At 35.1% G+C, this 27,064-nt stretch overlaps 4 protein-coding genes and 1 long non-coding RNA gene across 5 annotated transcripts; 4 read left to right on the forward strand and 1 right to left on the reverse strand.

Annotated features, from left to right (window-relative positions):
- Nucleotides 1-472: 472 nt before the first annotated feature.
- Nucleotides 473-3,461, forward strand: LOC111806723 (BI1-like protein). Its single transcript, XM_023692160.1, has 4 exons — nucleotides 473-840; nucleotides 2,207-2,320; nucleotides 2,424-2,581; nucleotides 3,069-3,461. Exons 1-4 carry the CDS (start codon nucleotides 585-587, stop codon nucleotides 3,273-3,275), a joined length of 735 nt encoding a protein of 244 aa, XP_023547928.1. The 5' UTR covers nucleotides 473-584; the 3' UTR covers nucleotides 3,276-3,461.
- A 1,106-nt stretch (nucleotides 3,462-4,567) lies between these two features.
- LOC111807601 (calcium-binding protein 39) lies at nucleotides 4,568-8,749 on the reverse strand. Its single transcript, XM_023693393.1, has 11 exons — nucleotides 8,301-8,749; nucleotides 7,986-8,150; nucleotides 7,776-7,894; nucleotides 7,436-7,510; nucleotides 6,709-6,802; nucleotides 6,548-6,607; nucleotides 6,115-6,180; nucleotides 5,924-6,022; nucleotides 5,769-5,813; nucleotides 5,101-5,203; nucleotides 4,568-4,990 (listed from the first exon to the last, which is right to left on the reverse strand). Exons 1-11 carry the CDS (start codon nucleotides 8,421-8,423, stop codon nucleotides 4,902-4,904), a joined length of 1,038 nt encoding a protein of 345 aa, XP_023549161.1. The 5' UTR covers nucleotides 8,424-8,749; the 3' UTR covers nucleotides 4,568-4,901.
- Nucleotides 8,750-9,609: 860 nt separating this feature from the next.
- On the forward strand, nucleotides 9,610-14,869 carry LOC111807355 (F-box/LRR-repeat protein 4-like). Its single transcript, XM_023693053.1, has 8 exons — nucleotides 9,610-10,005; nucleotides 10,970-11,209; nucleotides 12,033-12,439; nucleotides 12,766-12,951; nucleotides 13,207-13,399; nucleotides 13,918-13,994; nucleotides 14,058-14,208; nucleotides 14,328-14,869. The coding sequence occupies exons 1-8, from the start codon at nucleotides 9,679-9,681 to the stop codon at nucleotides 14,622-14,624; spliced, it is 1,878 nt and encodes a 625-aa protein (XP_023548821.1). The 5' UTR covers nucleotides 9,610-9,678; the 3' UTR covers nucleotides 14,625-14,869.
- A 3,115-nt stretch (nucleotides 14,870-17,984) lies between these two features.
- On the forward strand, nucleotides 17,985-19,351 carry LOC111807356. Its single transcript, XR_002816939.1, has 3 exons — nucleotides 17,985-18,240; nucleotides 18,360-18,506; nucleotides 19,146-19,351. It is a non-coding gene; the product is annotated as an uncharacterized LOC111807356 (long non-coding RNA).
- A 16-nt stretch (nucleotides 19,352-19,367) lies between these two features.
- Nucleotides 19,368-23,155, forward strand: LOC111806984 (AP-5 complex subunit mu-like). Its single transcript, XM_023692541.1, has 7 exons — nucleotides 19,368-19,409; nucleotides 19,513-19,773; nucleotides 20,786-20,833; nucleotides 21,169-21,263; nucleotides 21,664-21,793; nucleotides 21,963-22,100; nucleotides 22,265-23,155. The coding sequence occupies exons 1-5, from the start codon at nucleotides 19,368-19,370 to the stop codon at nucleotides 21,728-21,730; spliced, it is 513 nt and encodes a 170-aa protein (XP_023548309.1). The 3' UTR covers nucleotides 21,731-21,793; nucleotides 21,963-22,100; nucleotides 22,265-23,155.
- The last annotated feature ends 3,909 nt before the right edge of the window (nucleotides 23,156-27,064 follow it).

A 27,064-nucleotide genomic window follows, 5' to 3' on the forward strand; every position in this document is an offset into this window, starting at 1 on the left:
AGATCTTTTTCCCGCGACGCTACTGATTGGGCCTGTGCCGGGATTATATTCGGCCTTTCTCGGCGGACTTAATGGGCCATGGCCCAATGGCACTTTCGTAATTATGAGATAAATAGCATAATTATTGAAGAATGGTCCATGTGTTTATATATATATAAAAATAAAAAATTTGTATTAAATAAATGGATTATTATACCTTTGACCATAATGAAAATAATTAATTTTAATTAATTTTACTGTGTTAATTATATTTTATTTGCATAGACGTTAATTATAATCAATATAATTAAATAAATAATAATAAGAATAATAATAAAAGCTTTAAGTTGCGAGCCGTGTCAATGAGCACCAAGTCACTACCCTGATATTGACCGTCGGATCTGGAACACCGACACAAACTTTTTCCAATTATCCAACGACCAGAAGGGGGCTGTGATGCTCAAGGGTCACAGCTCGGTAACTAAAATTCTAAGTAGTCGGCATTCTTATCGGTGGTGGTGGCCAATCGAGCCGAGGATAAATTGTCTACAGGGAAATTTTCTCGAGAAAATCTGCAAGAAAATTTTCGAGCAAGAACCAGAGAGATGTTTGGGTACACGGGCGTGAGTAACAAGGGTGGAGAAGTAGATCTAGAATCAGGGGAGACCCTGTACCCAGGTTTGAGCTATGGCGAAAATCAGCTTCGATGGGGTTTCATTCGTAAGGTTTACGGAATCCTCGCGGCGCAGATCGTGCTCACCACCATCGTCTCCTCTGTCACCGTTCTGTACGCTCCGATCAACGATCTTCTCCGGGGAAATTCTGGCCTTCTTTTGTTCCTCTGCTTCCTTCCCCTATTCTGTAAGTCTTATCATTTCCGAATCGTAGTTGAAAGGTCTTGGTTTATAGATTTATTAATCGTTTCTGAATTTTCTTTTTATGATTTTTCGGTGGATCAATTTTATCTTGTGGTTTTTTCGTGCTTTCTTTGATTACGTGGATCGGAATTGGCAGTGTGGATTAAGCGATTAATCTCTGGCTGTTTTCGTCTTCTTAGATTGGCATCCTTTTTTTTTTTTTTTTTTTTTTTTTTTTTNTTAATTTGGTATCCCGATTGATGATAAGATTGTGTCGTTCATGAATTCTAGAATTCTTTAATTTCATCAGAAATTTTCGATGCAGTCAGCGATTTCTTTATCTTTTGGCAAGAGAAAGTGTCAATATTCGGAAGTAGTTTCCAGATCATGTGTTCATGATATATTTCTATCTTTTTTCTCTGTGCAATCTGCTTACTCGTTTGATCTCGAATGAAATGTCCTTTGTTCCGATTCGTCCTCGGTTTTCGTTATTGGATCAAGGCTAATTATCTTATTGAATTCGTGACTTGCTGGATCATCTTTTGGTTGGCACATTGCCATCTTGAACATGGATGAAGCTCAAACATAGTGACTTTTTTCTTGAGTTTGGAAGGGTGTATTCCATATATCATTCTAGTTCCTTGCATCTATATGGTTTTGATGCGTACCATATCTATCCAGATCAATTCTAAGAAGGGGCTGTTTGTTAGGAACTTATATATTCGTGAGATCCCACCTCGGTAGGAGAGGGGAACAAAACATTCCTTATAAGGGCATGGAAACCTCTCCCTATTAGGCGCGTTTTAAAACCGTGAGGCTGATGGTGACACATAATGGGCTAAAGTGGATAATATCTGCTAGTGGTCGGCTTGGACTGTTAGAGATGGTATCAGAGTCAGACACTAAGTGGTATGCCAAGGAGGATGCTGGCCTCCAAGGGGGTGGATCGTGAGATCCCACATTAGTTGGAGATGGGAACAAAGCATTTCTTATAAAGGTGTGTAAACCTCTCCCTAATAGATGCCTTTTAAAACTGTGAGGTTGACAGTGTTACGTAACGGGCTAAAGTGGACAATATCCACGAGTAGTAGGCTTGGGCGGTTACAATATTGTACTTTGCAATCCCCATATCATTGACTCCTTTGTTCTCGATTCTCGAATAGAGTTGCTCCCTGAAATTTATTGGAGACGCTTTGTCTTCCTTGGTTTATATTTCTGTACCCTTTCAGCTTTTTTTTTTTTTTTTTTTTTTTTTTTTTTTTTCCATTCCAAAAACATTATTTTTCCATCAATTTTTTTTTATGTGAATTGTTTCATTTCTTAGTTAACATTTTGGTCAAATATCATTCAATGACTCCAAATATTTGCAGTACTATGGCCCATGTACATTTATAGGCAGAAGCACCCTCTGAACCTCGTCTTCCTCGGACTTTTTACGACTACACTTAGCCTCACAGTTGGCGTTAGCTGTGCTAACACCGATGGTTAGTATCTTCAGTAAACTTTTCAGACTTGCTAATAAGATGTAAGCTTGATTAAATGTCCTGGTGTTGATCAAAATCTATGATTCTGTGGTGGTGATTGCAGGAAGGATTGTGCTTGAAGCACTAATTTTGACCTCAGCAGTAGTTTCTTCCTTAACCGGGTACACCTTCTGGGCCTCAAAGAAGGGCAAGGACTTCAGCTATCTTGGACCATTCTTGTTTACTGCCCTAATGGTCCTCGTCCTTACTAGCTTCATTCAGGTCATTTTCTGCCCCTTTACTCCACAGTGGCTCTATTGACTCTAGCTTTTTATATATCACTTTTACCACGCTGGGTACCGTCAATAAAATTTAACTTAACTACGACCAAATCATTAGCTCATAAGTGTTTACTGCCCTAATGATCCTCGTCCTTACTAGCTTCATTCAGGTCATTTTCTACCCCTTAACTCCACAGTGGCTCTAGTGACTCTAGCTTTATATTTATCACTTTTACCACGCTGGGTACCGACAATAAAATTTAACGTAACTTCAACCAAATCATTAGCTCATAAGTGTTTACTGCCCTAATGATCCTCGTTCTTACTAGCTTCATTCAGGTCATTTTCTGCCCCTTTACTCCACAGTGGCCCTACTGACTCTAGCTTTATATTTATCACTTTTACCTCGCTGGGTACCCACGATAAAATTTAACTGAACTTCGACCAAATCGTTAGCTCATAAGTGTTTGCTATGTTGTGTATTATAGGCATTCTTCCCTCTCGGTCCTACCTCCACTGCCGTTTACGGTGGAATTGGTGCGATAATTTTCTCGGGGTACATTATATATGATACAGACAATCTGATCAAGCGCTTCACATATGATGAATACATATGGGCTGCAATAACTCTTTATCTGGATATCCTGAACTTGTTCCTGACCATTTTGCGGATGCTGAGACAGGGAGACAATTAAGGTGGACAGAGTTTTCTCTACCTGAACTCAAGCTTCCATCATGCGGTTGCTTTATTATATAAATGCTTAAAAATAACTGTTGGTGAAATAGTACATAATACTCTGAACAATGTTCTTGTTGTTGGCATTTAGTTTTTATTCTGACTGAATGAAGTTTGATGTTTTAGTTCAATGTGTTCACCTAAACTGTGTTATATATACATAATGCTTTGTTTGTAAATTCTTGACCTCATACTTTGGTCGAATTTGCTCAGAGTTCTTGCTTCTTTGTCCTCTTCAGAAAGGGTTAATTGGGATTGGATGATATTTGTTAGATTCAGCTATTTAAAATTTAAAATAAGTCGGATTTGAGAGAATATTGATTTTTTTCTTTAATTAAAGAAAAAGGGTATTGAATGATTATGTTGTTTAGACTTAGACATATTGATTGTTTTCAAATATAAGGTTAAATCAATCTGACTTGAATTGTCCGATTTTTTTAAAAAAATATTTAATAATAAATGTTTAATAGGCTTAAGAATTTGCAAAATGTATGTCTATATCACAAAAGTTGCAAAATGTATGTCTATATTACAAAAGAGGTTCGTTGTTCTTGACCGTGCTTTATATTAATTCTTATTGTTTGAACGAGTAAAAGTTATGTCTTGATCTAAGTGGGAATAGTATTTCTCTTTTGAATATTCATATAGATTTGAAAAATTCTATCAATGAATGTCTTGATATAAGTTGGGAATAGTATTTCTCTTTTGAATATTCATATAGATTTGAAAAATTCAAACATTTTCATTGATAGAGATATAAGAATCAAACAAGAAGCTGTCAAACAACTAGCACAGCTTTGTTGTCTCGCTGTGCCATATTCATGTTGATAAAGAGATAAACACGTTGATAAAAAAATAAAGTGTTCCATTTACGATCATGTTTTGAAATATCCAAATTTCTCAATGATAAAGAGATTGAAAATTATCGAACAAACCACGACCACACTCCTTCATATTCGAGTCTATAGACGAGAAGGAAGTTTGCTCTTAAAAAATTGACATTCAAATATTAAATATATACCAATCTCAAAATTTATGAATTAAACTTGTAATATAAGAATATTCTAAAATTTGAAGACTAAACTCGTAATTAAACATCAATAAAAAAATAATAATAATAATAATAAAAAAATCCAAATGTACTACTGAAATGAAAAGATTTGATATTACTTAGTTCATCAATCCTTTCTGTTCTTTCCCATTTTAAACCTCTGGTCTAGTAAAATTCTGGTCAATTGCAACCAAATGATCAGTTAATAAGGAAATCTGATCGGTTTCCTTACAACACCAGCAATTCCTCTCTTCTTGTTGGACCTGTATTTTGCATCTTAGAAGAACGTTGAACAATTGACACTTGAGAGATGAGCAGGCATTTTCTTGGCTGAAAAGTGCCTTCAAGCAATATTAATTACAGACACCTTCTTCAATTTGCAATTTGCAACAACATTGTTTCACAGTAAAGAAAATTATTTATACATTAATAACTTGTGCTTTGGCAAATAATCAATCTCTCGTGCATTTTAGATGCAAACTCACTCAACAGGCATGGTTTCGGGGGGATAAAGCACGACGTGGGATAACGATTTTAACGAGCAAGGTGTTGGAGGCGTGAAACTCTTTCTATTTCTTTGATGATCAACTCTTTTTCTTCTTCGTACTGATCGTCTTCAGCACCTGTAGTAAAATCAGATACCATGATGAATGAACTTCAACTAGCATAGCATCAAGCATTTAAGAAGAGAGCATATAATGTGACAATAATTCTGCCATTTTAAACTAAGAACCTTTCCCAGGAGAGAGATCATGAAGCAATTCCAGAAGCTTTTCGTGGTTTTTCGCTAGAATAACCTTGATTTCGCGTGGCTTATTAGGATTCGCGACAAAAACCTGCAAAAAAGTTGGACAAAATTATCCAAATTATAGCCATTATACAATGGCCAATCATAGAACCAATTGCCTTATTCATATTCTAAATATTTCCATTTGCTGTTAAACTCTATGGTGATCATCAAGTAGCAGGAAATCACAATGGTCCACACCATTTTGAGAAGGAACTTTTGTCAGCGACCTCAAAAAGCTCTGAAGTCAAGCCTCCAGGTTGAAAACGTAACAATTGAAAATCTCACGTCACTCGGAATCGGATTAGGAGAGGGTGAAACATTTCGGGGATGGAAACATTTCGGGGATGGAAACATAATGTGGTGCATGGGACTCCAGAGATCCCAAATATATATATAGTGTTCAAAATTTGAATGTTTATTGAAGTTTCATGCTATGGTTAATGTCACTACTTTAACAACAGAACTTTTTGAACTATTTTCAAGGTGCTGAATCCGGAAGGTTGCTAAACCAGCAAGATGCAAAGAAAAGGCGACTGCGACGATAATACATCCTTCGACAAGGTAATAATTACGGGCATACCAAAGTCCAAAAAAAGAGAAGCATACAATACCTTGAATATGTGGAAAGCAGACAGTTGGATGTTCTTGCTAGAATCCTGCTTGGAAAAGCCAAGAATAGGGAAAATGCTTGAGCATCCATGGAAAATAATGCTAGCAACTGTTGAACAACTTGGATAAATTCTATAAGTAGTCTAGTAATCACTACCTTTAATAGAGTCATCATCACTTTCATATTCCGAACTTCTAGAATGTATCGCTTCATTATTTGGGAATTTGGAGATTCCAATAAGAATTCTGACAGAAGCTGAGCTCAAAAAAACATTTGTCATCAGAACATTGTCTAATTATGTTTATAGTCATATAAAAGGAAATTAAAAAGCCGCCATGAGAATGGACCTTCAATGACTGTCTTCTAGTTACATAATTGGAAGATGTCAGGAGTGTTTCATATCTGTCAAAGAACTGGAAAATAATCTCTCATTATATGACCAAAAACGAAGTCATTAAAAAAAATCAAATAGTAATAACTTGAGGGATAAAAATAAACTCAAAGAAATATGTTCATTTCTATCCCAGAAGAGCAGGGCTCTACACAATATCATAACTGTTGCCATTTTCGTAACACTATACAGGTCGATTTGGAAATCCAGTCCTTGGATTTAGTCGCTTTTGATTAACATTGGGCTAAATCAATATATTTAAGAAAGAACGGAGGTGAAACAAATTGAACAATGAGGATTACGACATTCGAAGTGGCAAAATTGAGACCATAAGTAAAGTCTTAACCGAGAATACGTATAAAATGGTCAAAAGAAATGAAACAACGTACCTCATCGTAATGAGCGCTCAAGAAGTTGGAAACTATATTTCCATGTTTGGTAAGCAGGTCCTGCCAGAAATGCACTTGTTTCAAGTTTGCACTATGGATATCAAATCTAACACATTTTGCATCATAAAGAAAACATATAATACCAGCAACTTATGTCTAACCTTAAAAGTAGAAAATGCATCCGATGCAACATCAAAATTTGGTAACTCCACAAACTTGAAGAACAATTCAAAACATGCAGACTCCAATATGTATCTGAGAAATCACTACAAAAATAAACTGTGAAGAAATGAACTTCCCTCTTAGAAACTGAAATGACAACTTTCTCATCTAACAATGAGAGTCTCACTAACAATAACTTGTAGTGATTGGAAAATCACACTGTTGAGTTCTCTAAAAGATGTCACATGTGTAACCTTCTGTTCGAATTCATAAGGTAATTCGTTCTAAAAGTGGGGTTCGTATTCAACAGAGTTAGTCAAATGGGTTTAAGACACATGAAAATCAAATACAAGTCTTAGACGCTGGAGCAATTTAGAATACATACAGCAACTATGCGATGGATTATTAAATATGAAGAATGAAGGAATGATAGTAGTTAGTGCCAAAAATTCAAGGAAAAAAATGTAAAAAATATGCCAACATAAGGTTTCTAGACTGTAAAGCATGCCCATAATACGAGCAACGAGTCCTTTCTACTCAAAACTGTATAATACTTCCTAACAATCTTGTCAGCAAGGACCAACTACGGAACTTCCCTGCATCGTAGAATTTCGTTTCGTACATTATAAAATAGCATCAACCTATTATTGATGAACGAAGTAGCACCAACTTTAGCACATTGTTGAAACCTTGACGGTCAGTGTGAAAAAAGAACATGCATCTTACTTTGCAAGAGTTGGAAATTTAATGCATTCCCTCAACATGGTTCCACAGTTCACAGCAATCTCTTTGTTGTCATAGCTGCACGTAATAAGTTTCGGGAAAGAAGTAAGCCGACTGCAAATGGTAGTACTGAACTTGTATAGAACATCCCGAGAAGTGATCTTAGAAATTATACAAATAATATAATTTGGTCAAAAAAACAAAGCCATCTTCGAAATCATCACATTGTCTACAAGAGAAATCATTACTTTTGCAGTTATGTATCACTCTATTCAGCAGATGAACATATTCATGACTTGAAACAGATATGAACAAATCCAGGAAGTGATATTCTTGAACTTACCACACAACGAGGAAGTCTAACAATTCAAAATGGTTCTCAATGTACTGTACACAGCAATGAGTGGTGCCAACCTTTTGTTTCAACAATATGGACCAACAAAGGACAAGGTCCTTTCTTGCCTACATTAAGAAACATTGTCAATCTGAAGAATGATTAAGATACACGTTTTTCCTGGCGATTAACTGTAAGAAATGTTAAGACATGACTTACTTCCCATCCAAGAACAGGCAATTTGTGAATTAGAAGATCGATAACACACTCTTTACATATCTCCTCCACTAGCTGTGAAACTTGATCCGCATTCGGTTCAACCTCCGCGTCTCCAATAAGCATACATCTCATAATTACGAAGTTCTTCTCAACTTCTTCCATGGCCTGAGGCAAAGGATCATTCAAATGTTTAATAACCTCTGATTTGGAGGCAAAGGAATTTCATCAAACAATTCTTGTAAACCTAAAAGTAAGTCCAAATCATCCCCAACCAAAAGAAAAATTGGTTACATAATGCGAGGAAATGAGACTAACCTTTTCAAGAGCTTTAACTTCGACGACGGTTTTGGTATCGAGTGCCATAAGGCTGTCCTTGATGAATTTGGCCACCTCCTGGGGGGTTTTAGGCCTTGATGGCTTGAAGAATGAGAACGACATGATCTATAGCACAGATCAAGTTCCTACCGTCGTTCCTCAACTTTTTCCCTGGCGATCTTCGGTGAATTCTTCAGAATTAGCAGAAGCGCAACGAATCAAAGAAAAGCAGAAGCGCCGCTGGTCGGAGTCTTCTTCTTCTTCTTCTTCGTCTTCCTCCTGAAGCTTCTCTGTAAAATTCTGACGGAATCTTCAACCAAACATTCACATTTTTTTAATCTTCAATAATCAAATCAATGAACACCAAAAAAGAAAAACGTTGCATTATCATTCCCGAGTATAGCGTATGCTTACGAAATCGACGATGGAACTCGACGAGGGAAGAACAATGCGGGCTGTTTGGTTTAACCAATTGGATGATCCTGTCATGGACAGACTTGAAGCGACGTCGTTTGGATGGTTGTCAATTTTCCGATGCATCGGTTTGACCTAACGATTGTCGTCCTCCCTTTTAATTCTTTTAAGTAAATACATAAATGCCTAATTATGTGGATTTTATTATTATTTATTTTTAAGTTCTATTCTCTAATCATTTAAAGTATTTTTATTTATTATTATTTTTAAATATTATTAATTATTTCAATCATTTAATAAACTATATAAATACACTTTAAATTATTAGTTTTTAAATCCTCGTGAAAATTTTATTTTTATTAAAAAACTTAATATAAAGAAAACGATATTCGAGTTTAATTGTGTTTTAACTTTAATGTCGTCATATTTAAAGTTGTGTAGAATATATTAGGAGTGTTCATATGATCATAGAACTCGACCAATTTAGACTATCAACCAAACTACAGTGACTGGGTTGGACTGAAATTTCTGGTTGATTATGTAGTTGACATTTTTTTTATCCGGTCAACTCGACCAACTCAAAAAATAGAGTTACAATACAATCCTATTTTAAAAATTATTACTAAAATTAAAAATATTTTATATTTAAGATTGTAGTAATTAATCCGTATATATATATATATATATATATATATATTATTATTATTTTTTTTATTTTTTTTTTTTTTGTAGGAAAAATAATATTTTAATTGATTTTTTTTCCCAGAAAATTGTATGAGACGAAGGGAAAGTTACGGGGTGGACACGTGGACACATTGCGTGCTGGCAGTTATCAACAGAGACAAGGGTATTATGGTAAATTAGTTATTTCCCTCTCCAGCCAAACCGCCGACTCCACCGATCCTCCAGATATAAATGCCTTCCTCCGATTTCCCTCCGCGCTGTTTATTTCTGCTTCTTTCTGATGCCAACAAATTCCGGTCTGAAATTCCAGCGACGAGAGATTGAAAGTTCATCGTACTCGATGCGTGGCCATGGTTGGATCAATACGGTTCTTCCTGACGAACTAATCGTTGAGATCTTCCGGTGCCTTGACTCGAAGCTGAGTCGAGATGCTTGTTCTCTCGTCTGCAGGCGTTGGCTTAAGCTCGAGCGCCTCAGCCGAACCACTCTGCGAATTGGCGCAACGGGTAGCCCCGACCTTTTTGTTCAGCTCCTAGCTCGCCGTTTCGTCAATGTAAAAAATGTCCATATTGACGAGCGCTTGGCGATATCTCTCCCCCTTCATTCAGTAAGCCATTAATTTTGACCTCAATTGTCTACTTGATATTCATTTTGTCTTATGGATGATGCCATTTCTGAGTTTTTAGGATTGGAATTTTGCTTGTTGGTTTGATTTCACGAGTGTATTATGTGTAATTGGAGAATTTGATCCGCTTATCGAGTACTTTGGAGAGTGAACTGGAATAGTGCTCATTTAAGAACGTATCGTTGGGGAATAGTGGTGTGCATTTAAGTCGGAAGAAAAGGAGGGAGTAATTGGCAGAATGGTTCAATGTTGAAGGGGACTTTACCGTGCAAGTTTGATTTAGGCCAACCCAACCCATCCTTTTATGCTAGAGAGCTCGAGAAACTGTCTTATTCAGGGAGCTGAAATTCATAAAACTTTGAAGTTTTTTTAATTTCATCAATTGAACCCTCAATTTGGACAAATCACCTTTGTTTGTTGAGTTACTATCTTCTAGATTCATAAATAGGCGTGGGATTTTCTAATCCTGAGCTCACATTTAGTTTTATGCGCTTGAAGGAGTGAGACCGATAGTTGCTTTTAGCTCTTTCATATGCTCAACTGTAAAGGAGAAAGAAATAATATGCTTTACCTCGTTCAAGAAGAAATAGGAACAGAATAAGGAGTTCAAGAATAAATAGGTGAAAGAATAAATAGGTGAATGAGCAGTTAAGAAGGAATAGGAGAATGAATCTTTCTATTCTATTTACCGAGACGAAATATTCCTATTATGTCAATGCCAACTGGGTTTGAATGTTCTTATAACCACTAAATTGGCTGGATTATGGATACTATGTTGGTTGTTTTGGATGATCCATTCATTAGTTTTTTTGGTCATTTTTGTGATGATATTAACTCCTCTGATTGTTTAATTGTAAAGATTTCATTTAATGAAACTAAAAGTTTAAGCTTGAAATTGAATAAGCATTGTAAAGATGTCAAAATTTTATTGGGAATGTCTATGCAGGGAAGAAGACGGCGCAATGAAGTCATGCGCTTGCCATTTAAATCACATCATGCAACTCATAATACTGGGACTGAAGGTGCGCCGGAGTCTTCTTGTCTGTCTGATGCTGGGCTAATTGCCCTCTCCATAGGTTTTCCGAACCTTGAGAAACTGAGCTTAATTTGGTGCTCGAATATCTCAAGTCAGGGCTTGACATCCCTGGCTGAGAAGTGCAAATTTTTGAAGTCACTGGATCTACAGGTAATTCATAGTCTAGTTTCCTAATTTATGGAAGAAAAATCCCTAAATCACGGATGTGAACTTTTAGTGGAATTGATAGCTTGAAATTCATTTAAAGAACCTTTTCATTATTTTAAAAATAGTTGTTATAGATGTTTTTCCAGATAATCAAGAATCATGTCCCTGGTCTTTAATGTTGCGTATCTACTGCGTTCTACAGTTATCTTTTCGAAACTCAACTCATTTTGGTGGCACATCACGTCTTTCCTTTTCTTTTCACCTTCTTGTTTTTCGTAACTGTGGGTGTTCATGCTTGGTGACGCCTAAACATTTGGTGATAGCTAACATGATAGATATTTAATATCCTAGGTAGGAAAGTGGCCATCATGGTTTGGCATGTCCATTCCCTTGCATTGTGTCATTTAACATTTATACATTGAAATGGCTTCAGAAAAGACAGATGGTACAACCTGCATATACACGGTCTTCAATTATTGAAGTACTGCCACTATAGAACTTGGTCTCTTTTGTGACCAACGGCTTTATCCTAGTGGGATAGCTGAGTTGGCAATATATAAGCATACTAGCTGAAAGTATTTCTGAGTCGGGCTTTTGACTGGAATTTTGTAACGTAATGGGGTTTCTTCGGCTGGAATTGCTAGCTGATGTCTAGCTTTATTGAATCAGAATTTATTTTAAGACTAACTATGTCTGGAGGCTTGTATCAATAATAATCATAGTTTCCCCAATGCATTGCCACCCATGCCTCTTATTCTCAAGGTTACTTACAATATAGGTCAATGTTCCTTCTGAGAAGTATTTGTTCTACTCTGATGTTTCCTAGGGTTGCTATGTTGGGGATAGAGGTGTAGCTGCAGTTGGGGTATTCTGTAAACTACTCAAAGATGTAAATTTTCGTTTTTGTGAAGGGCTGACTGACGTTGGTTTGGTTGAATTATCCCGTGGCTGTGGGAAATCATTAAAATCATTTGGTATGGCTGCTTGTGCCAAGATAACGGATGTCGCACTAGAAGCTGTAGGCATGCACTGTAAATATCTCGAGTCCATATCGCTAGATTCCGAAGTTATCCATGACAAAGGGGTGCTTTCTCTTGCCCAAGGATGCACACTTCTTAAAGTTTTGAAGCTACAGTGTACAAATGTCACAGACGAAGCTTTGGTAGCTGTAGGCTCCTTGTGTCCTTTTCTGGAACTATTGGCTTTATACAGTTTTCAGGAATTTACAGACAAGTAAGTTTCTTTTAATCAGGAAAAAAAAAAAAAAAAAAACTCTGATTATTTCTATCTACACGCTTCATTTTTATGATGATCTATTACCCTTTTTTGAGTAAGCAGCTTCTTATTTGAAGGCCAAGGAATTATAATATTTGGGGATTTTTCCCCTTGGTTTAAGATTACAGATGCAGCCTTTGAGTTCATTGAGCACTGAACATTATGTTTGATATTCTTCTCCAAATTATGTGTGTGTTAATGGTTGACAGATACCAGCATCAGGAAGAATCTTGATCTCAGCATTCTTCATTTATTTACCCACCCACATTTTTCTAATGATTCAGGGGACTACGTGCCATTGGAGTAGGCTGCAAGAAGTTAAAGAATCTCACTCTAAGTGATTGTTATTACCTGAGTGATATGGGCTTGGAAGCAGTTGCAGCTGGTTGTAAAGGACTAACACATCTTGAAGTTAATGGCTGCCACAACATTGGAACCATGGGACTTGAATCCATCGGAAAATCTTGCCCGTACTGTTTCTTTCCAACTCCTGAAACTATTTCTAGAACATTCAGATGGATGTATTGTCTAGATTTATTATCTAAATACTTGCATTACCCTCGTTGTTGGGTGGGTTCTTTCCGTGGAGCGATTCTCATTTACAGCAAGCATCCGACTGGTGCATCAATGGCTGTTCCTGTTTAATCACAGTAATTTTTCTCCTGGTCGTTATCTGGTTTTTGTTGTTTCTATCTGAATCTCTCTTCATTTTCCCTATCTTGCAGCCAACTCACTGAATTGGCTTTGCTGTATTGCCAAAAGATTGTTAACTCTGGTCTTCTTGGAATTGGTCAAAATTGCAAGTTCTTACAAGCTCTCCATTTGGTAGATTGCTCGAAAATTGGAGATGAGGCAATATGCGGTATAGCCAAAGGATGCAGAAATTTGAAGAAACTCCATATTCGACGATGCTATGAGGTCTCTCTCTCTCTCTCTCGCTCTCGTCTACTGCATCAATCATATAAATCATTATTACAGGTCCTAGTTTTTGCTTCAATTTTATTTTTAATAAATATATCGATATATATTTTAGTCTTACTGCTGTTCTTAGTGATCATAACTAGATTGAGTTTAGCAGGATGGCTGCCCAAATTAGTTGTTTTTTTTTTTTTTTTTCTGAAAAAGAGAAATAAAGAACAACTAATATCATCGTTTATATTATCGATTATCTCAGTGACACTTCGAAAAGTTGGCCACAATTTATCTATTGAGCTTAATGTTGGGCGTTTACTTTCCGATACCATAGAATTTGATTTTCGTATATTTGGTCTTTATACGAAATAATTAAGAATACTATTTGTAGAAGGTATTATCTGTTCATTCAATTGGTAAAACAAGTTGGATGTGGTTGAGCTTTATCAATCTGCATTAAGATATGACATTCTAGTGGGAAGGAAGAAGTTTCACTATTAATGAAGTGTTTTCTTTGGAGCTAGATTGGGAATGCAGGAATTATAGCTGTTGGAGAGAATTGCAATCTCCTCACAGATTTGAGCCTCAGATTTTGTGATAGGTGCATTCTTATCCCCCTCCTTGCCTCCCTCCCTCAACATCTCATGGTTTTAATTTTTCGTAGGGTTGGCGATGAGGCGCTTATTGCCATCGGCAAGGGTTGTTCCCTTCATCAACTGAATGTTAGTGGGTGCCACCGCATTGGTGACGTCGGAATCGCAGCCATTGCTAGAGGTTGTCCCCAATTGAGTTTCTTGGACGTAAGCGTTCTTGAGGTATGCCCCTCGTTCTCTCTCTCTCTCTGAAGGCGAGACTCGAAGTGAACGTTTTAGTCGAAATGAACTTCTCAGAATCTGCTAGTACTTATCCAAACAAAATCAATATCTTTGGACAGAACTTGGGAGATATGGCAATGGCTGAGTTAGGAGAAGGCTGCCCCTTGCTTGAGGACGTGGTACTGTCTCACTGTCACCAGATAACCGATGCAGGTATAATGCATTTAGTGAAGGGCTGCTCCATGCTCGAATCGTGTCACATGGTCTATTGTCCCAGCATTACTGCAGCTGGGGTCGCCACTGTCGTTTCTAGCTGCCCCAACATAAAGAAAATTCTGGTCGAGAAATGGAAGGTGAGCGAGAGAACGAAACGACGTGCGGGCTCAGTTATTTCCTACCTTTGCGTGGACCTCTAAATCACATTCTCGTGTTCGTGTTCGTGTTCATGATGGTTAAGTTCAAGTAAGATTCCGTTATTGTTTCGCTTTTCAGCTGCCATTAGTTGTTGTTTTGTGCTGTATGTTTTATTGTAATATTTAAATGCAAAAGAAGACAACATGGGAGCAATGGTTTTGTCAAGAGATAATGTTGGCAGAGCTATTGATGCTTTACTTAATTAGCATCGTTAATAATAATAATTTATAGAGTACAATTAAGCGGCGATCTTGATGCCTCTGTTCTAGCATGAACGAAGAATGAATATTCTTCTTTAAACAAAGGTTTAAGGCTATTACTTCTTTTATCTTTTTACTATTATATTTTATCATTATTTGTTTTTTTAGTTTCATGTGAGAGTAGTGATTCATCTTTCCTAGTTGTCTACCTACTCGTGCTCCTAGTTCGATTGGAGGTACATAAGTGTGGTTCGTTGGAAAAAAATGTTGTCTATTTTGACATGATGCGTGAATTGCTTAGCAGTGCTTCGTTACTATTAGATATATTTGTATTTCATCAGTCATATAACTCTGTTTGCTAATGTCATGATCATGTTTTCTAAAGCGTGTTGTCTATGGTTGCATGTCGGATGTTCCAGTCGTGTTTGTCCAGGACGTGTTGTTCATGACTGCATGTTCGTTTCAAATCCCTATTGCATGCTTTCATCGGTAGGTCTTTACTATTTCATGTTGTCTCAATAGAAGGGTGTATGATTGTTCACCAAAATTATGTCTATATTCATCAGGCTAAAATGGGATATGGCTAGTTGTCAATTCTTTCTATCCGGGCTATATGTTATCAAAACTTTTGTTGTCTAATCGCTTGTAGCTTATAACCTTGTTTCTTTTTTTCAAATTGTTTTTAGCGTATTTCTAAAATATTTCTTTCAAATGTTACTCGAGCATACGCCAATGTTATTTGTGAAGTTCGAATTATCACCGATTGACTTGTTCGCTGAGTTATAACAATTGCTGCACAATTGCTATCTCACTGCCACAAGAGTGCGATTGTGACACTAAACACATGATTAATATGTGACCGTCCTTGATCGGACAATATTTAAAATTGAAATGCTATCCTATTCGAACTCAATTAATTGATTAATAATATCTTAATCCATTAATAAATTCCATGATTAAATTTGCATGGTTTAATTTTGGGGATCATTCACGCCATATTAATTTAGTTAATATTTAAATTTCAGGTCATAATTTGATTAATCTAAATTTATTTCGGCTGGAAAATATTAATTTTCCCTATAACTCAAACATAATAGAAAATTTCACTTTTACTGCAAAATAATATACTTTAAATTTGGAATTTTCCTTTTTTATGGATTTGCCCGTTGCAAAACCAATAGACGCCCTGTCGTTTGCATCCATCTTTATATAAGCCATTCTTCGGACCGTTATTGAGCACCCGTTGCGAAGAAGAAGCCAGTGTCTGATTGTTGCAGCATCAGAGCCATTTGGATCTTCAGAAATTTCGACGCTATTATTTTCTCCAGGTTATCATTTCCTCATCTGATTATATTATTTATGGAATATATCTTAGATATTATATCTTAATATTCTTCTATTTATGAATTGATTTAGAGTATATTTTATTTTATTATTAGTATTTAATTCTTTTATATTTTCCTCATTTGTACTCGTTGTATCTTATTTAAAGAATATCAATATGAATGATAATACAACCTTCCCAATTCTATTTTCTATCTCATTCTTAACATGGTATCAGAACACCGATCTTGATATTCCTAATATCAGAGCACCGATCGTGGTATTCCTAATACCTCCTTGGACTCAGAGTCCAAGGGGAGTATTAAACCTAAAGTCAAACCCTAACTCAATCAGTGAAGCCTTTACGCCGATCATCCAATATCAAGAATACGTTATAAGCATCTTCAAATTTCTCACCAAGCTCAAAGGTGACATATTCAAGATGTTCGTATTTTCTTTCACAGCCTCTCAAGTGATCCAAAGCACTGATCTTGGTGTTATTATCTACTAAAGCATTTATGCATGGACCAAGAAGTGATCAGGGAGGATATTCACTTGTTCCAAATCAAATTAAATGGGACAAGTTACAATTCTCAAGTCAATCATTGCGACTTATTTCTGAGTCTTGCATCTTTCTTGAAAATTCAATAATTTCTTGAAAGTCTAAAAATGCAAACCAATCAAAAGCGGTCTATTTTTTTACGGATATTTTCAATACTGGAAAGACAAGAGCGAAAGACAACTTGGGTGTTATTGACCTACCGTAAAGACAAGTTGGACGTGATTGACATACACTCTCCAACTTGAGGAGGAGTGTTGAGATATATTATTTATGGAATATATCTTAGATATTATATCTTAATATTCTTCTATTTATGAATTGATTTAGAGTATATTTTATTTTATTATTAGTATTTAATTCTTTTATATTTTCCTCATTTGTACTCGTTGTATCTTATTTAAAGAATATCAATATGAATGATAATACAACCTTCCCAATTCTATTTTCTATCTCATTCTTAACATGGTATCAGAACACCGATCTTGATATTCCTAATATCAGAGCACCGATCGTGGTATTCCTAATACCTCCTTGGACTCAGAGTCCAAGGGGAGTATTAAACCTAAAGTCAAACCCTAACTCAATCAGTGAAGCCTTTACGCCGATCATCCAATATCAAGAATACGTTATAAGCATCTTCAAATTTCTCACCAAGCTCAAAGGTGACATAGTCAAGATGTTCGTATTTTCTTTCACAGCCTCTCAAGTGATCCAAAGCACTGATCTTGGTGTTATTATCTACTAAAGCATTTATGCATGGACCAAGAAGTGATCAGGGAGGATATTCACTTGTTCCAAATCAAATTAAATGGGACAAGTTACAATTCTCAAGTCAATCATTGCGACTTATTTCTGAGTCTTGCATCTTTCTTGAAAATTCAATAATTTCTTGAAAGTCTAAAAATGCAAACCAATCAAAAGCGGTCTATTTTTTTACGGATATTTTCAATACTGGAAAGACAAGAGCGAAAGACAACTTGGGTGTTATTGACCTACCGTAAAGACAAGTTGGACGTGATTGACATACACTCTCCAACTTGAGGAGGAGTGTTGAGATATATTATTTATGGAATATATCTTAGATATTATATCTTAATATTCTTCTATTTATGAATTGATTTAGAGTATATTTTATTTTATTATCAATATTTAATTCTTTTATATTTTTGCTTGTATCCCATTTAAAGGATATTAATATGAATGATAATACAGACCTTCCCGATTTTATTTTCTATCTCATTCTTAACTGATTATCCTTTTATCAGTTTCATGTTTAATTTCTGTGGCTTCGCAATTGAATAGCTCGATCTTTTCTTTTCATTTTAGAATTTGTCCGTTTGTTTTCCTTTCGAATTAGCGATGCCTGCTTGTATGATGAATACTTGTTTCTTCTTTCCATGGAATCGTTCGAAAGATAGAATTACTTTCTCACTGTTAACTAGCTTTTGATTTTGATGTTTCGGTGGATGTTTTTGAGGTTGAATGCGAGAAAAATTGCTGCAAGGCAAACGATGTGGTTGTATATTCAATAATGTTAGTTTCTTCATATTTCAATAGCCTAATCTCCGAGATTCCACCTCTATTTGATTCTCTAACTGCTTCTTCGACGCGAGATCATGAAAATACAGTTTGCTTTTGGCTTTCCTTTACAGGAGGTTTCCAGTGGTGGAGAGGCGGTGGCGAACAGCATGCAAGACCGAGAATGATAGATATACTTCAGACGATCTCACGTCTAGCGTTTAGGGTTTACTTCCGAATGATTTTGAGTTAGCTGCTGCATTTGTTGAGAGAAGGAAGAGGTTAGTTGAGATTGTTCACTTCTACTCCTATATATTTTTTTTGCTTGTTCAAAAACTAGTTAGGAAGTAATTTATTCCTTCCTTTCTACTAAGTCGATGGCCTAGTTGTAGTGCACAAGCTTTCGTGTAACTGTTGTGATGTGCGTCAAATGGAATATCAATCTATAGCAAGTTTATGTCATCATTAAGTGTGTGCTGTGATCTTATTCTCCCAAAACTTTGTCATCACTAAATGTAATATCGATCTAGCACATACAGTAGATTTTCTGGTGTTACTGGTTTGAGGACGTGCTAAATATAAGCCATTGTCATCAATAAGTATGTCGTGTAGCATTGTTCTCTCCTCACTGGTCTTCGTCATCGCTTAATGTAATATAATCTACCACGTGCAGTAGATTAACAGGTGTTGCTGGTCTCACGATTTAGTAAATGCAAATCTTTGTCATCACAACGTGTGTTGTTTAATCTTGTTCTCACAAAGTATTCTGTTATTGCTTTTGACGAAGGCTGAATGCATAGCGGAATTATGGAAATATGCTGTAATTTGTTGTTATGTCCTTCAAAATTCAGAAAAAAAAATTTGTGGTCATATAAAGAAGTTCTAATAAAGACTGCCTGATGTTTCCTTCCCCTTTGCAGGGTCTAATAAGACTCACATTGAGGGATTTTCATTCCATCCTTGTGCCCAAGTTCCTGAACATGGCATAGATAAGCAAGCTGTGATGTTTTCTCCCCCACTTGGTAATTTTGTTTTAATGCGTTATCAGGCAATGTGTGCTTCTGGGCCTCCTGTTAAAGGATTTTTACCAATTATCCATGGTCTCTGAGGATAAAGGTGCTTTTTTGTTCAGGCTGTGCCTGATGGAAGGTTATAAAGCTCCTCTGTCTATGGAATTCTGTACTGTAACTATGCCCTTTCCTAGAAGAAGGATTGTATCTTTCGATGGAACTCCTTCAATTGGAACAGTTTCTACTACCGAGCATTCAGTTGAGTAGAAAATTTTAGCAAGTGGACGAGGGCTCTTGGGAAAAAGTGTTGAGGCAACTTTTCCTGGAACTATCATGTTTTTCACCCTGGCAAATCCAAAGCTGGCATTCTTCAAGTTCTGCCTCTTCTAGTGTAGAGGAGGCAGATAGTGATGTCGAGGCTGAAAGCGCAAGCGATGTGGTCAGTATTGAGGAACTTTTAATGGAGAAAATGAGTAAGGATCTTCCTCCAGTCGAACTAGAGGAGCCATTTTGCTGGCAGGCATACAATTATGCGAAGGTAAACTCTTCTTCTGTACTATTAAGCATTACAACGTTTCATTGCTTAGAGTTGAGCTCAATCTTGTTATAAAGTTCTCATGCCAACATTCTCCCCTCCTCGCAAGTTGAATGACCTCATGTTTCCTACCATTATCATATATTTGCTGCCATTATCATTTATTCTGCCATCCTAGAATGTTGTAGACATGTTCTGTCCCCATGGCTCGCGAGTTTCTGTACTTTTACTCCACACACATATATATAACAACTAAAAAATGGATGGAATGTTGAATTTGTGCAAGGATTGATCATGGTTTTGAAAATATTTTCTCCAACCCATTGTAATTTTCATATGATTGAATTCCACTATAGATATAGCTTGATGAATGCCATGGCGTGAAACCTTCTGCATCTTCCTCTTGCCTTTTGCTCGTGTTAAAAATCAAGGCATCAAAAAATGATTTTATATAATTATCTTCGTGTACAAGGCGGAAATACTTAGTGAAATGCCCTACTTATCAGTGCTTGTCTGATGGTATGTTGGGATTTTTTGTCTACTTATACGGAATTTCTACTTAAAACAAAACTGCTCCGCACGATCATCAATATTTTTCTTTTGTTATGTCTCATATGTTCACAAGGCATTGCACGCACATCTCGTAGATGGGTAAACCCATATTTAGGATTAATGATGGTTGGCAGGTACCAGTTTGAGACAGTGTGTATAGCAAGTTGTCTGAAATGCTTACTTTTTATGGAAAATGGTCATATATATGTCAAAGCTGAAACCATATATATATACTCCCAGTCAATGCTTTGAAAATGTAATTTCTGCGTTGTCTGTATTCTCTTTTACTATATACTAAGGTCATCAATATAAACCTTTAGTCAATATTTCTCGTGCATTTTCTCTCTCCTATTATTTGTGTTAATCTAGATCGTGTGTGTTGTTGTGTGATCCTAACATTTCTTTTATACCATATGGAACTGAAAGTTATTCCTCAACTCCTTAAACCTTTTTACTCGTTCAGGTCAGCATTTATCCGGCTGTTAAAGCTCCAGTTGAGATTTCGACCCAGGTATGTAATCTTACTATAGCGGGCTACATTTTTATTGTAGTATTTGATTCATGTGATAAGATGAAGGAAAAAAAAAAGGAGATTACGAACTGCCTTTTTCACTGTTCTACAACTCCATGTTTTAGTTTGCATGCGTCACACAGCGCATTCTTCTACTATAAATTCTAAACTTTGCACTTTAAATGTGCAAACCTTAAAAAAAACAAAAAAAAAATGCCCTTTAGTGAAATGAAAAGCACTTGTCTGTTTGCTATAATAATTAATTGTCCGATTCCTGTTTACTGAGTTTCTAAAAGAATTTATTGACCTATTTATTTCATTACCTAAATGAACAGGTAACTCCAGGGGATTACATTTTGTGGAACATCCTGTCTGTCTCTTGTCTCTTGTCTCTTGTCTCTTGTCTCTTGCCTCAGAACAAATATAGTTGGTAAATGCCACAAGTTAAGGACATACATACATACATACATACATTTCAGTGGCAACCAGTCTAATCCCATTTGATTTTCTTCACATATCCCATTTTATTTTTATTTTTTCAGGTAATAGGAATTTTATTTGAAGATTTTTGAAATTGTACAATCTAAAAAAACCCTGAACCCATACGTGTTTCTGTGGGTCTTAGTGTAACGGGTTTTTCTGAAAATATACGTACCCATATATTTCTGTCGCGTCGTGCATTTCGTGCCATTGCCCCTTCGTCCCACTTTGATTTGTCAGGGAAGAAGATAGGCACATAAGCTAATGATTACATAAGAACACCAAAATCATTGTGCTATATTTTCTTTTCGTTAATAGATTAATTATATTTTATGTTTATTTTGAAACAGTGTGCACCTGCTTGTCCTGTTCTCATTATCAGTGCATGCAGAAGAGAAGCTTTTTGGTACCCTCTAATTGCACTTGTCTGCCTGGATGGTCATCTGGTGCCCCTCACAATCAGCCTCGAGCCTTCTTAAGGTACGCCCTCGGTAGCCTTATATATCCTATAGCTTAGAGAGAGAGAGGCGCTCATAATTCAACATATTTTTCAAAATAAAAAAATTATTTGAACTTTTACAAAAAGAAAGGGAGGATTAATTTTACGAACTTCACTCATTCACCTTTTCTTGATTGAACAAGTTTACAGTTCAAGAAAGAAGGGAGAATGGAACATTAATTCGACTGAATCGGAACCTTTATTCTCTGAGCTACTGAACCTGAACTTGATTTTGCTACCTGGGTTGTTATCTGGTACCCCTCACAATCAGCCTCTGGCCTTCTTAAGGTACGTCCTCGGTATCCTTATATATCCTATAGCTTAGAGAGAGACGCTCATAATTAAACATATTTTTCAAAATAAAAAAATTATTTGAACTTTTACAAAAAGAAAGGGAGAATTAATTTTACGAACTTCACTCATTCACCTTTCCTGATTGAACAAGTTTACAGTTCAAGAAAGAAGGGAGAATGGAACATTAATTCGACTGAATCGGAACCTTTATTCTCTGAGCTACTGAACCTGAACCTGATTTCGCTACCTGAATGGTTATCTGGTGCCCCTCACAATCAGCCTCTGGCTTTCTTAAGGTACGCCCTCGGTACCCTTATATATCGTATAGCTTAGAGAGAGAGGCGCTCATAATTCAAACATATTTTTCAAAATAAAAAAAATATTGAACTTTTACAAAAGAAAGGGAAAATTGATTTAAATTTATTGATTAATGCATTTTTTTAAAAAGTTTAAATCTGTTTTTTTCCTGAACTTTCATAGTGTGTTCTCCTTTATGGTTCCCAAACATTCAAGTAATATGTTTTTGTGTCTAAATTTTTGTATCCTTTTCTTTTTATATTTGTAAATCATTTTATCCAGAATGCGTGTGCTTTATTTTATTATTTTTGTTTGTTGGACGATATAAACTTGTAAGCAAGTGCTTGAAAGTGGATAAAGTAGAAATAGATTTTATGTTTAATTTGTAATGAATGTTTGGGAACCACGTTTTAAGAAATTCAAATAAAATATATATGAAAGTTCAGGGTCAAAATAGTATTTAAACTTAATTTTCTAATTCGTATTTAAAAAAAAAATTATTTTTGAAAATTTGCTATATTTCTCGGGACAATGAAGAGAGGAGATGCGTTTATTGTCACAATTGCACTATTGCAACAGTGGGACAGTGATTGTGTGATGTTAATTTAGACGTTGCAAAAAATGTCGTTATTTGCTCGTTTGCGAGGAATGTTTTAAGGAAATGTGAGCGTTGAGAGATTTTTTAAAAAGAGTTCGAAAGTAAGCTTGAAAGTTGTTATACGGATATAATTCATGTAGTACATTTTGGGGTATTTTAGTCGGGTCTAGACATGATTTCGGTGAATGGTTTATAGAGAATGAAATAGTAAAGACCTATTAAGATGAAAGCATGTAAAATAAATTTGGAACGGGCATGTGGCCATAGACAACACATTCTAGACAAGTTTGATTGGAACATCGGACATGCGACCATAAACACTGTTTGAACCAACACGATCATGACACTTATTACTCGTAATTATTAACATTTCTTAGACTAAGAACCTAAAAGAAAATGCATATTTAGAGTTCCAAGATGTGGGTAATGCTACCATTTTCGATGTTAAATATTCATAGGAAAGAAGAAGAAATCTAAATTGGGGTTTGGGTTGAGACCTCGTGAGAAAATGTTTGGAAAAAGTAATTCAACTTTTGGGTTTGGAACAGAGGGAACATCATGCCCTCGTTGCTCTCTCTCTCTCTCTCTCTCCACAAAACGACAGCGTTTTATGCCAGCAACTTAGTGAAAAGAAAGCCAAGTGAGCCACTAGGGAAATTACTTTACCAAATTAAAAATCGTTTTCACTTATATTTGAGGGAAAACAATTTTTAGGGTTTAGGGTTTAGGGTTCGTCTAAATATTTTAAACGGTATCAAATTTTGCTCGTCTTTCAATTTTATCAAATTTAAGCCTAGACTTTGTTGAAGTTTAATCAGTGGAAATTAGCATCTAAATAACTTTGTGTCATAGGTTTGTTTTATAATTCATATCATTTTGTACTGTATTTAAATTTCATAATTCAATGAAAACACATTTTCTAAAAATGAAATTTCAATTTTTTTTTTCTTTTTTCTAAATACTAATATTTTGAATCTTAAAATTCCAATAATAAATTTAGAAACTTGGATTCGAAGTCATTTGTGTTCGGTTTGTGGCCACAAATCTGGTATCTGACAAATCGGTAGTTTAAAATAAACACCAAACGGTCCAACATCTTGTATGTTTTTTTTTTTTTTTTTTTTTTTTTTTTTTTTTTTTTTTTTNTTTAATAACTAGATAGTGGATAATGGGAGCTTAAAATATAGTGGATATAGCATGGTCCTCTTCGTGTAAGGATTTTCAACATTCACGTGAAAGGATTTTGAACCATCATTTACCCGGGAAAAGATTCTCGTATTTAACTCTTATATCATCCTCGGTTTTCTATAAAAAATAAAAAAAAATTAATATATTTTAAGAATAAATAGTCTGACCTCTATTCCACTGTATTAAATTTTTCATCTAAAAAAATCTCATTCAAAGCGAATTACGAATTACATGAGTATTCTATAGAGTTTCTTGTAATATCTTATATATTAGTTTTAACGAGAGTGCGAGTATTTTCCTAAAAAAGAAAAAAAGAGTAATTCCTGTGTTTCATGGAATATANGGATTTCCCTAATATATATATTAATATATATTAGTTCAAGGGTCGAGGCGTCCACATTAATTAGAGAAAATCATTAGAGAAAATCAAGTGTCTCCGTGAATAAATTTGGCTATATTGTTAGTTTAGTTTATGAACTTTCAGATGTCGTTATATATTCATAATTTGGCTATCCGTGAATAATTTTTTAAACATTTTAATTTTATATTTATTCGTCTCTTATATTTTAAAAATGTTAAAAAAAAAAATTCAAAATTTTATGTTTAATACAACTTTAAAATTTTAATTTTTTATTTTTTGAATAAGTCTAAACTAAATAAATTTATTTATTATTATTTGAGGCAACAGAAGAAATGTTAATGAGAGAAACAAGAGAACAGTACATATAAATGATTGGTTGTAAGAAAAAAAGGGATAAGGGCATGGGGTGAGAGGAGAAAAGAACAAGGCATGGGGTGAGAGTGTTGATAGGCTTCCAGAGCCCAAGGGATAAGGGATAAGGGCCTTCCCAAAAGTCACCCACCAAAATCATACCTCTTTGCGTGGTGTAATCGAGTTAGATTCTCATATTAACAATTTACAATTCCAAAAATATTTAAATTTGTTAATATAATCATCACGAGACTCACTAATTTAAATTTGTTACTCACACTACATCGATTATGCTAAACAATGACACTTGACTAAGATCCGTTAGCGTAATTGACAAAATGATGACTTATTGGACTTCTTTTTATCCAAAAGTCGGTCGAATTTGATGGGGTTCACACCCCAGAACGTCAAATGTTATAGGTAGTCGGGTTCTCTTTCAACAACCCTTTTGATATCATAGACTCGATCATCTTTCCCCTATCAAAATCGACATTTCTCATTTCTTGGTAGTTGCCTGACCGTAGATCAAACTTCTCGGAGTTGATTATTCAACACGTTCTTTGATTGTTGTTGTAAATTGTCATAAGTTTTGTTTTGATTTGATTTGGTTTTTTAGATTAGATTTGATTTGGTTTTTGGATTAGATTTGATTTGGTTATTTGAATTAGATTTAGTCTTAGTCGAGATTTGATTCTGTAATGCTATATAATGAGAGAGTTCTCCCTCCATTCAGCATATCCATTCCTAACGAGTGATATCGGGATTTGGGAGAGTTTTGGTTGTCACATTGTATTTGTTGGGTGACACTTCCTAACAAGTGGGTGGAGATGGGAGAGTTTTGGGTGTCACATCATATTTGTTGAGTGACATAGTGAGGTATTTACTTGTAACACTTAGTTTATTAGTGATTGGTTACTACCGGTGGATGTAGGAGAACTTCTTCTCTCCGAACCACGTAAATATCTTGGTGTCTCTTTGTGTAACTCCGTTCATTAGTGTTGTGAGTACATTCGTTCCCGCTAAATGTATAGTATTAATGTGTAAGGGCCAGCTGGGTCGTCTTGGATTCTTCCTTTATAGAGAGAGAAAGAGGAGAGAGAAGGATTAAATTAAATTAAATTAAATTAAATGGGAATTATTTAATTGTTAAGAAAATATGTTAGTGGGGGAGTGAAATGGGTAAGGCATGCAAGATTGTGTGGCCACCAATATATATATATATATTAAAATCTCACTCACTTGCGATCTTTGTGCCTTTCTAAATCTTTCGCCATCCAACAAGGTCATCATAAGGTACATGCATGGTCTTGTTTTTTGTCGTTTCCCACGTAGGATTTAGAGCCTCTCTCTCTCTCTCTCTCTCTATATATATATATATATATATATATATATATGACCATAAAATTAATTAATTAATTAATTAATCTTTGAAAGAAAAAAAAAAACAATATACTCGATTGTGCTTGAACTAGTCACAAGAATTGGCTGCAAAACCAAAAATTCTCGGGAACAGCCCAAAGATTTTGTGGACAATGGAAATAATACAAATATATTTTTAAATTTTCAAACTTTTAATAATAAAATTTTTGAAGTATATTCTAATTTTAGTTGAAATTTGCTAATAAAGTATAAAATACGTTTAAAATTTGAAAGTATTTAAAAATATTATTAATTTTTAAAGATTAAATACTACTCTTAAAATCTAAAATGTAAAAAAAAAATAATAATAATAATAAATTAAGAATATTTTTTTTTAACTTTTTTAAAATTAAAAGGTACTTTTATTAATTTAGCGTATGTTTGTGGGTATGTAATAAATTAAGTTAAATTAAATAAAATTTTCTAAATGGCAAAAAAAAAAAAAAAAGAATTTCTCTTGGTGTATATTGACCTAACTTTATATAATATCTTTTTACATAATTATAAAATCTGTGTTTTTAAATTTGATATCGTTTGATGCAATAATATATTAGATATATCGTTCCACTCTACTGTTAGCAGATATTGTTCGCTTTTGATCTGTTATGTATTGTCGTTAGTCTCACGATTTTAAAATGCGTCTGTTAGAGATAGATTTTCACACCCTTAAAAACAATGTGATGGGAACGAAACATTACTTATAAAGGTTTAAAACCGTCAGGTTGACAATGATACGTAATATGG

Source organism: Cucurbita pepo, chromosome LG12 (genome assembly GCF_002806865.2).
Source record: "Cucurbita pepo subsp. pepo cultivar mu-cu-16 chromosome LG12, ASM280686v2, whole genome shotgun sequence".
Classification (NCBI taxonomy): domain Eukaryota; kingdom Viridiplantae; phylum Streptophyta; class Magnoliopsida; order Cucurbitales; family Cucurbitaceae; genus Cucurbita; species Cucurbita pepo.

Excerpts from the sequence above, each read along its gene's own strand:
- LOC111806984 (XM_023692541.1), top strand. The coding sequence starts at position 19,368 with ATGGAAGGTTATAAAGCTCCTCTGTCTATGGAATTCTGTACT. Across the intron at positions 19,410-19,512 it reads TGTCTATGGAATTCTGTACT|CAAGTGGACGAGGGCTCTTG; the intron begins GTAACTATGCCC and ends AGAAAATTTTAG. Across the intron at positions 20,834-21,168 it reads CAGTTGAGATTTCGACCCAG|GTAACTCCAGGGGATTACAT; the intron begins GTATGTAATCTT and ends CTAAATGAACAG.
- LOC111807355 (XM_023693053.1), top strand. The coding sequence starts at position 9,679 with ATGCCAACAAATTCCGGTCTGAAATTCCAGCGACGAGAGATTGAAAGT. Across the intron at positions 12,952-13,206 it reads TCCATCGGAAAATCTTGCCC|CCAACTCACTGAATTGGCTT; the intron begins GTACTGTTTCTT and ends CCTATCTTGCAG. Across the intron at positions 14,209-14,327 it reads TGGACGTAAGCGTTCTTGAG|AACTTGGGAGATATGGCAAT; the intron begins GTATGCCCCTCG and ends ATCTTTGGACAG.
- LOC111806723 (XM_023692160.1), top strand. The coding sequence starts at position 585 with ATGTTTGGGTACACGGGCGTGAGTAACAAGGGTGGAGAAGTAGATCTA. Across the intron at positions 2,321-2,423 it reads TAGCTGTGCTAACACCGATG|GAAGGATTGTGCTTGAAGCA; the intron begins GTTAGTATCTTC and ends TGGTGATTGCAG. Across the intron at positions 2,582-3,068 it reads TCCTTACTAGCTTCATTCAG|GCATTCTTCCCTCTCGGTCC; the intron begins GTCATTTTCTGC and ends TGTGTATTATAG.
- LOC111807601 (XM_023693393.1), bottom strand. The coding sequence starts at position 8,423 with ATGTCGTTCTCATTCTTCAAGCCATCAAGGCCTAAAACCCCCCAGGAG. Across the intron at positions 7,895-7,985 it reads TGCCTGTTCTTGGATGGGAA|GCAAGAAAGGACCTTGTCCT; the intron begins GTAAGTCATGTC and ends TTCTTAATGTAG. Across the intron at positions 5,204-5,768 it reads CTGCTTTCCACATATTCAAG|GTTTTTGTCGCGAATCCTAA; the intron begins GTATTGTATGCT and ends ACTTTTTTGCAG.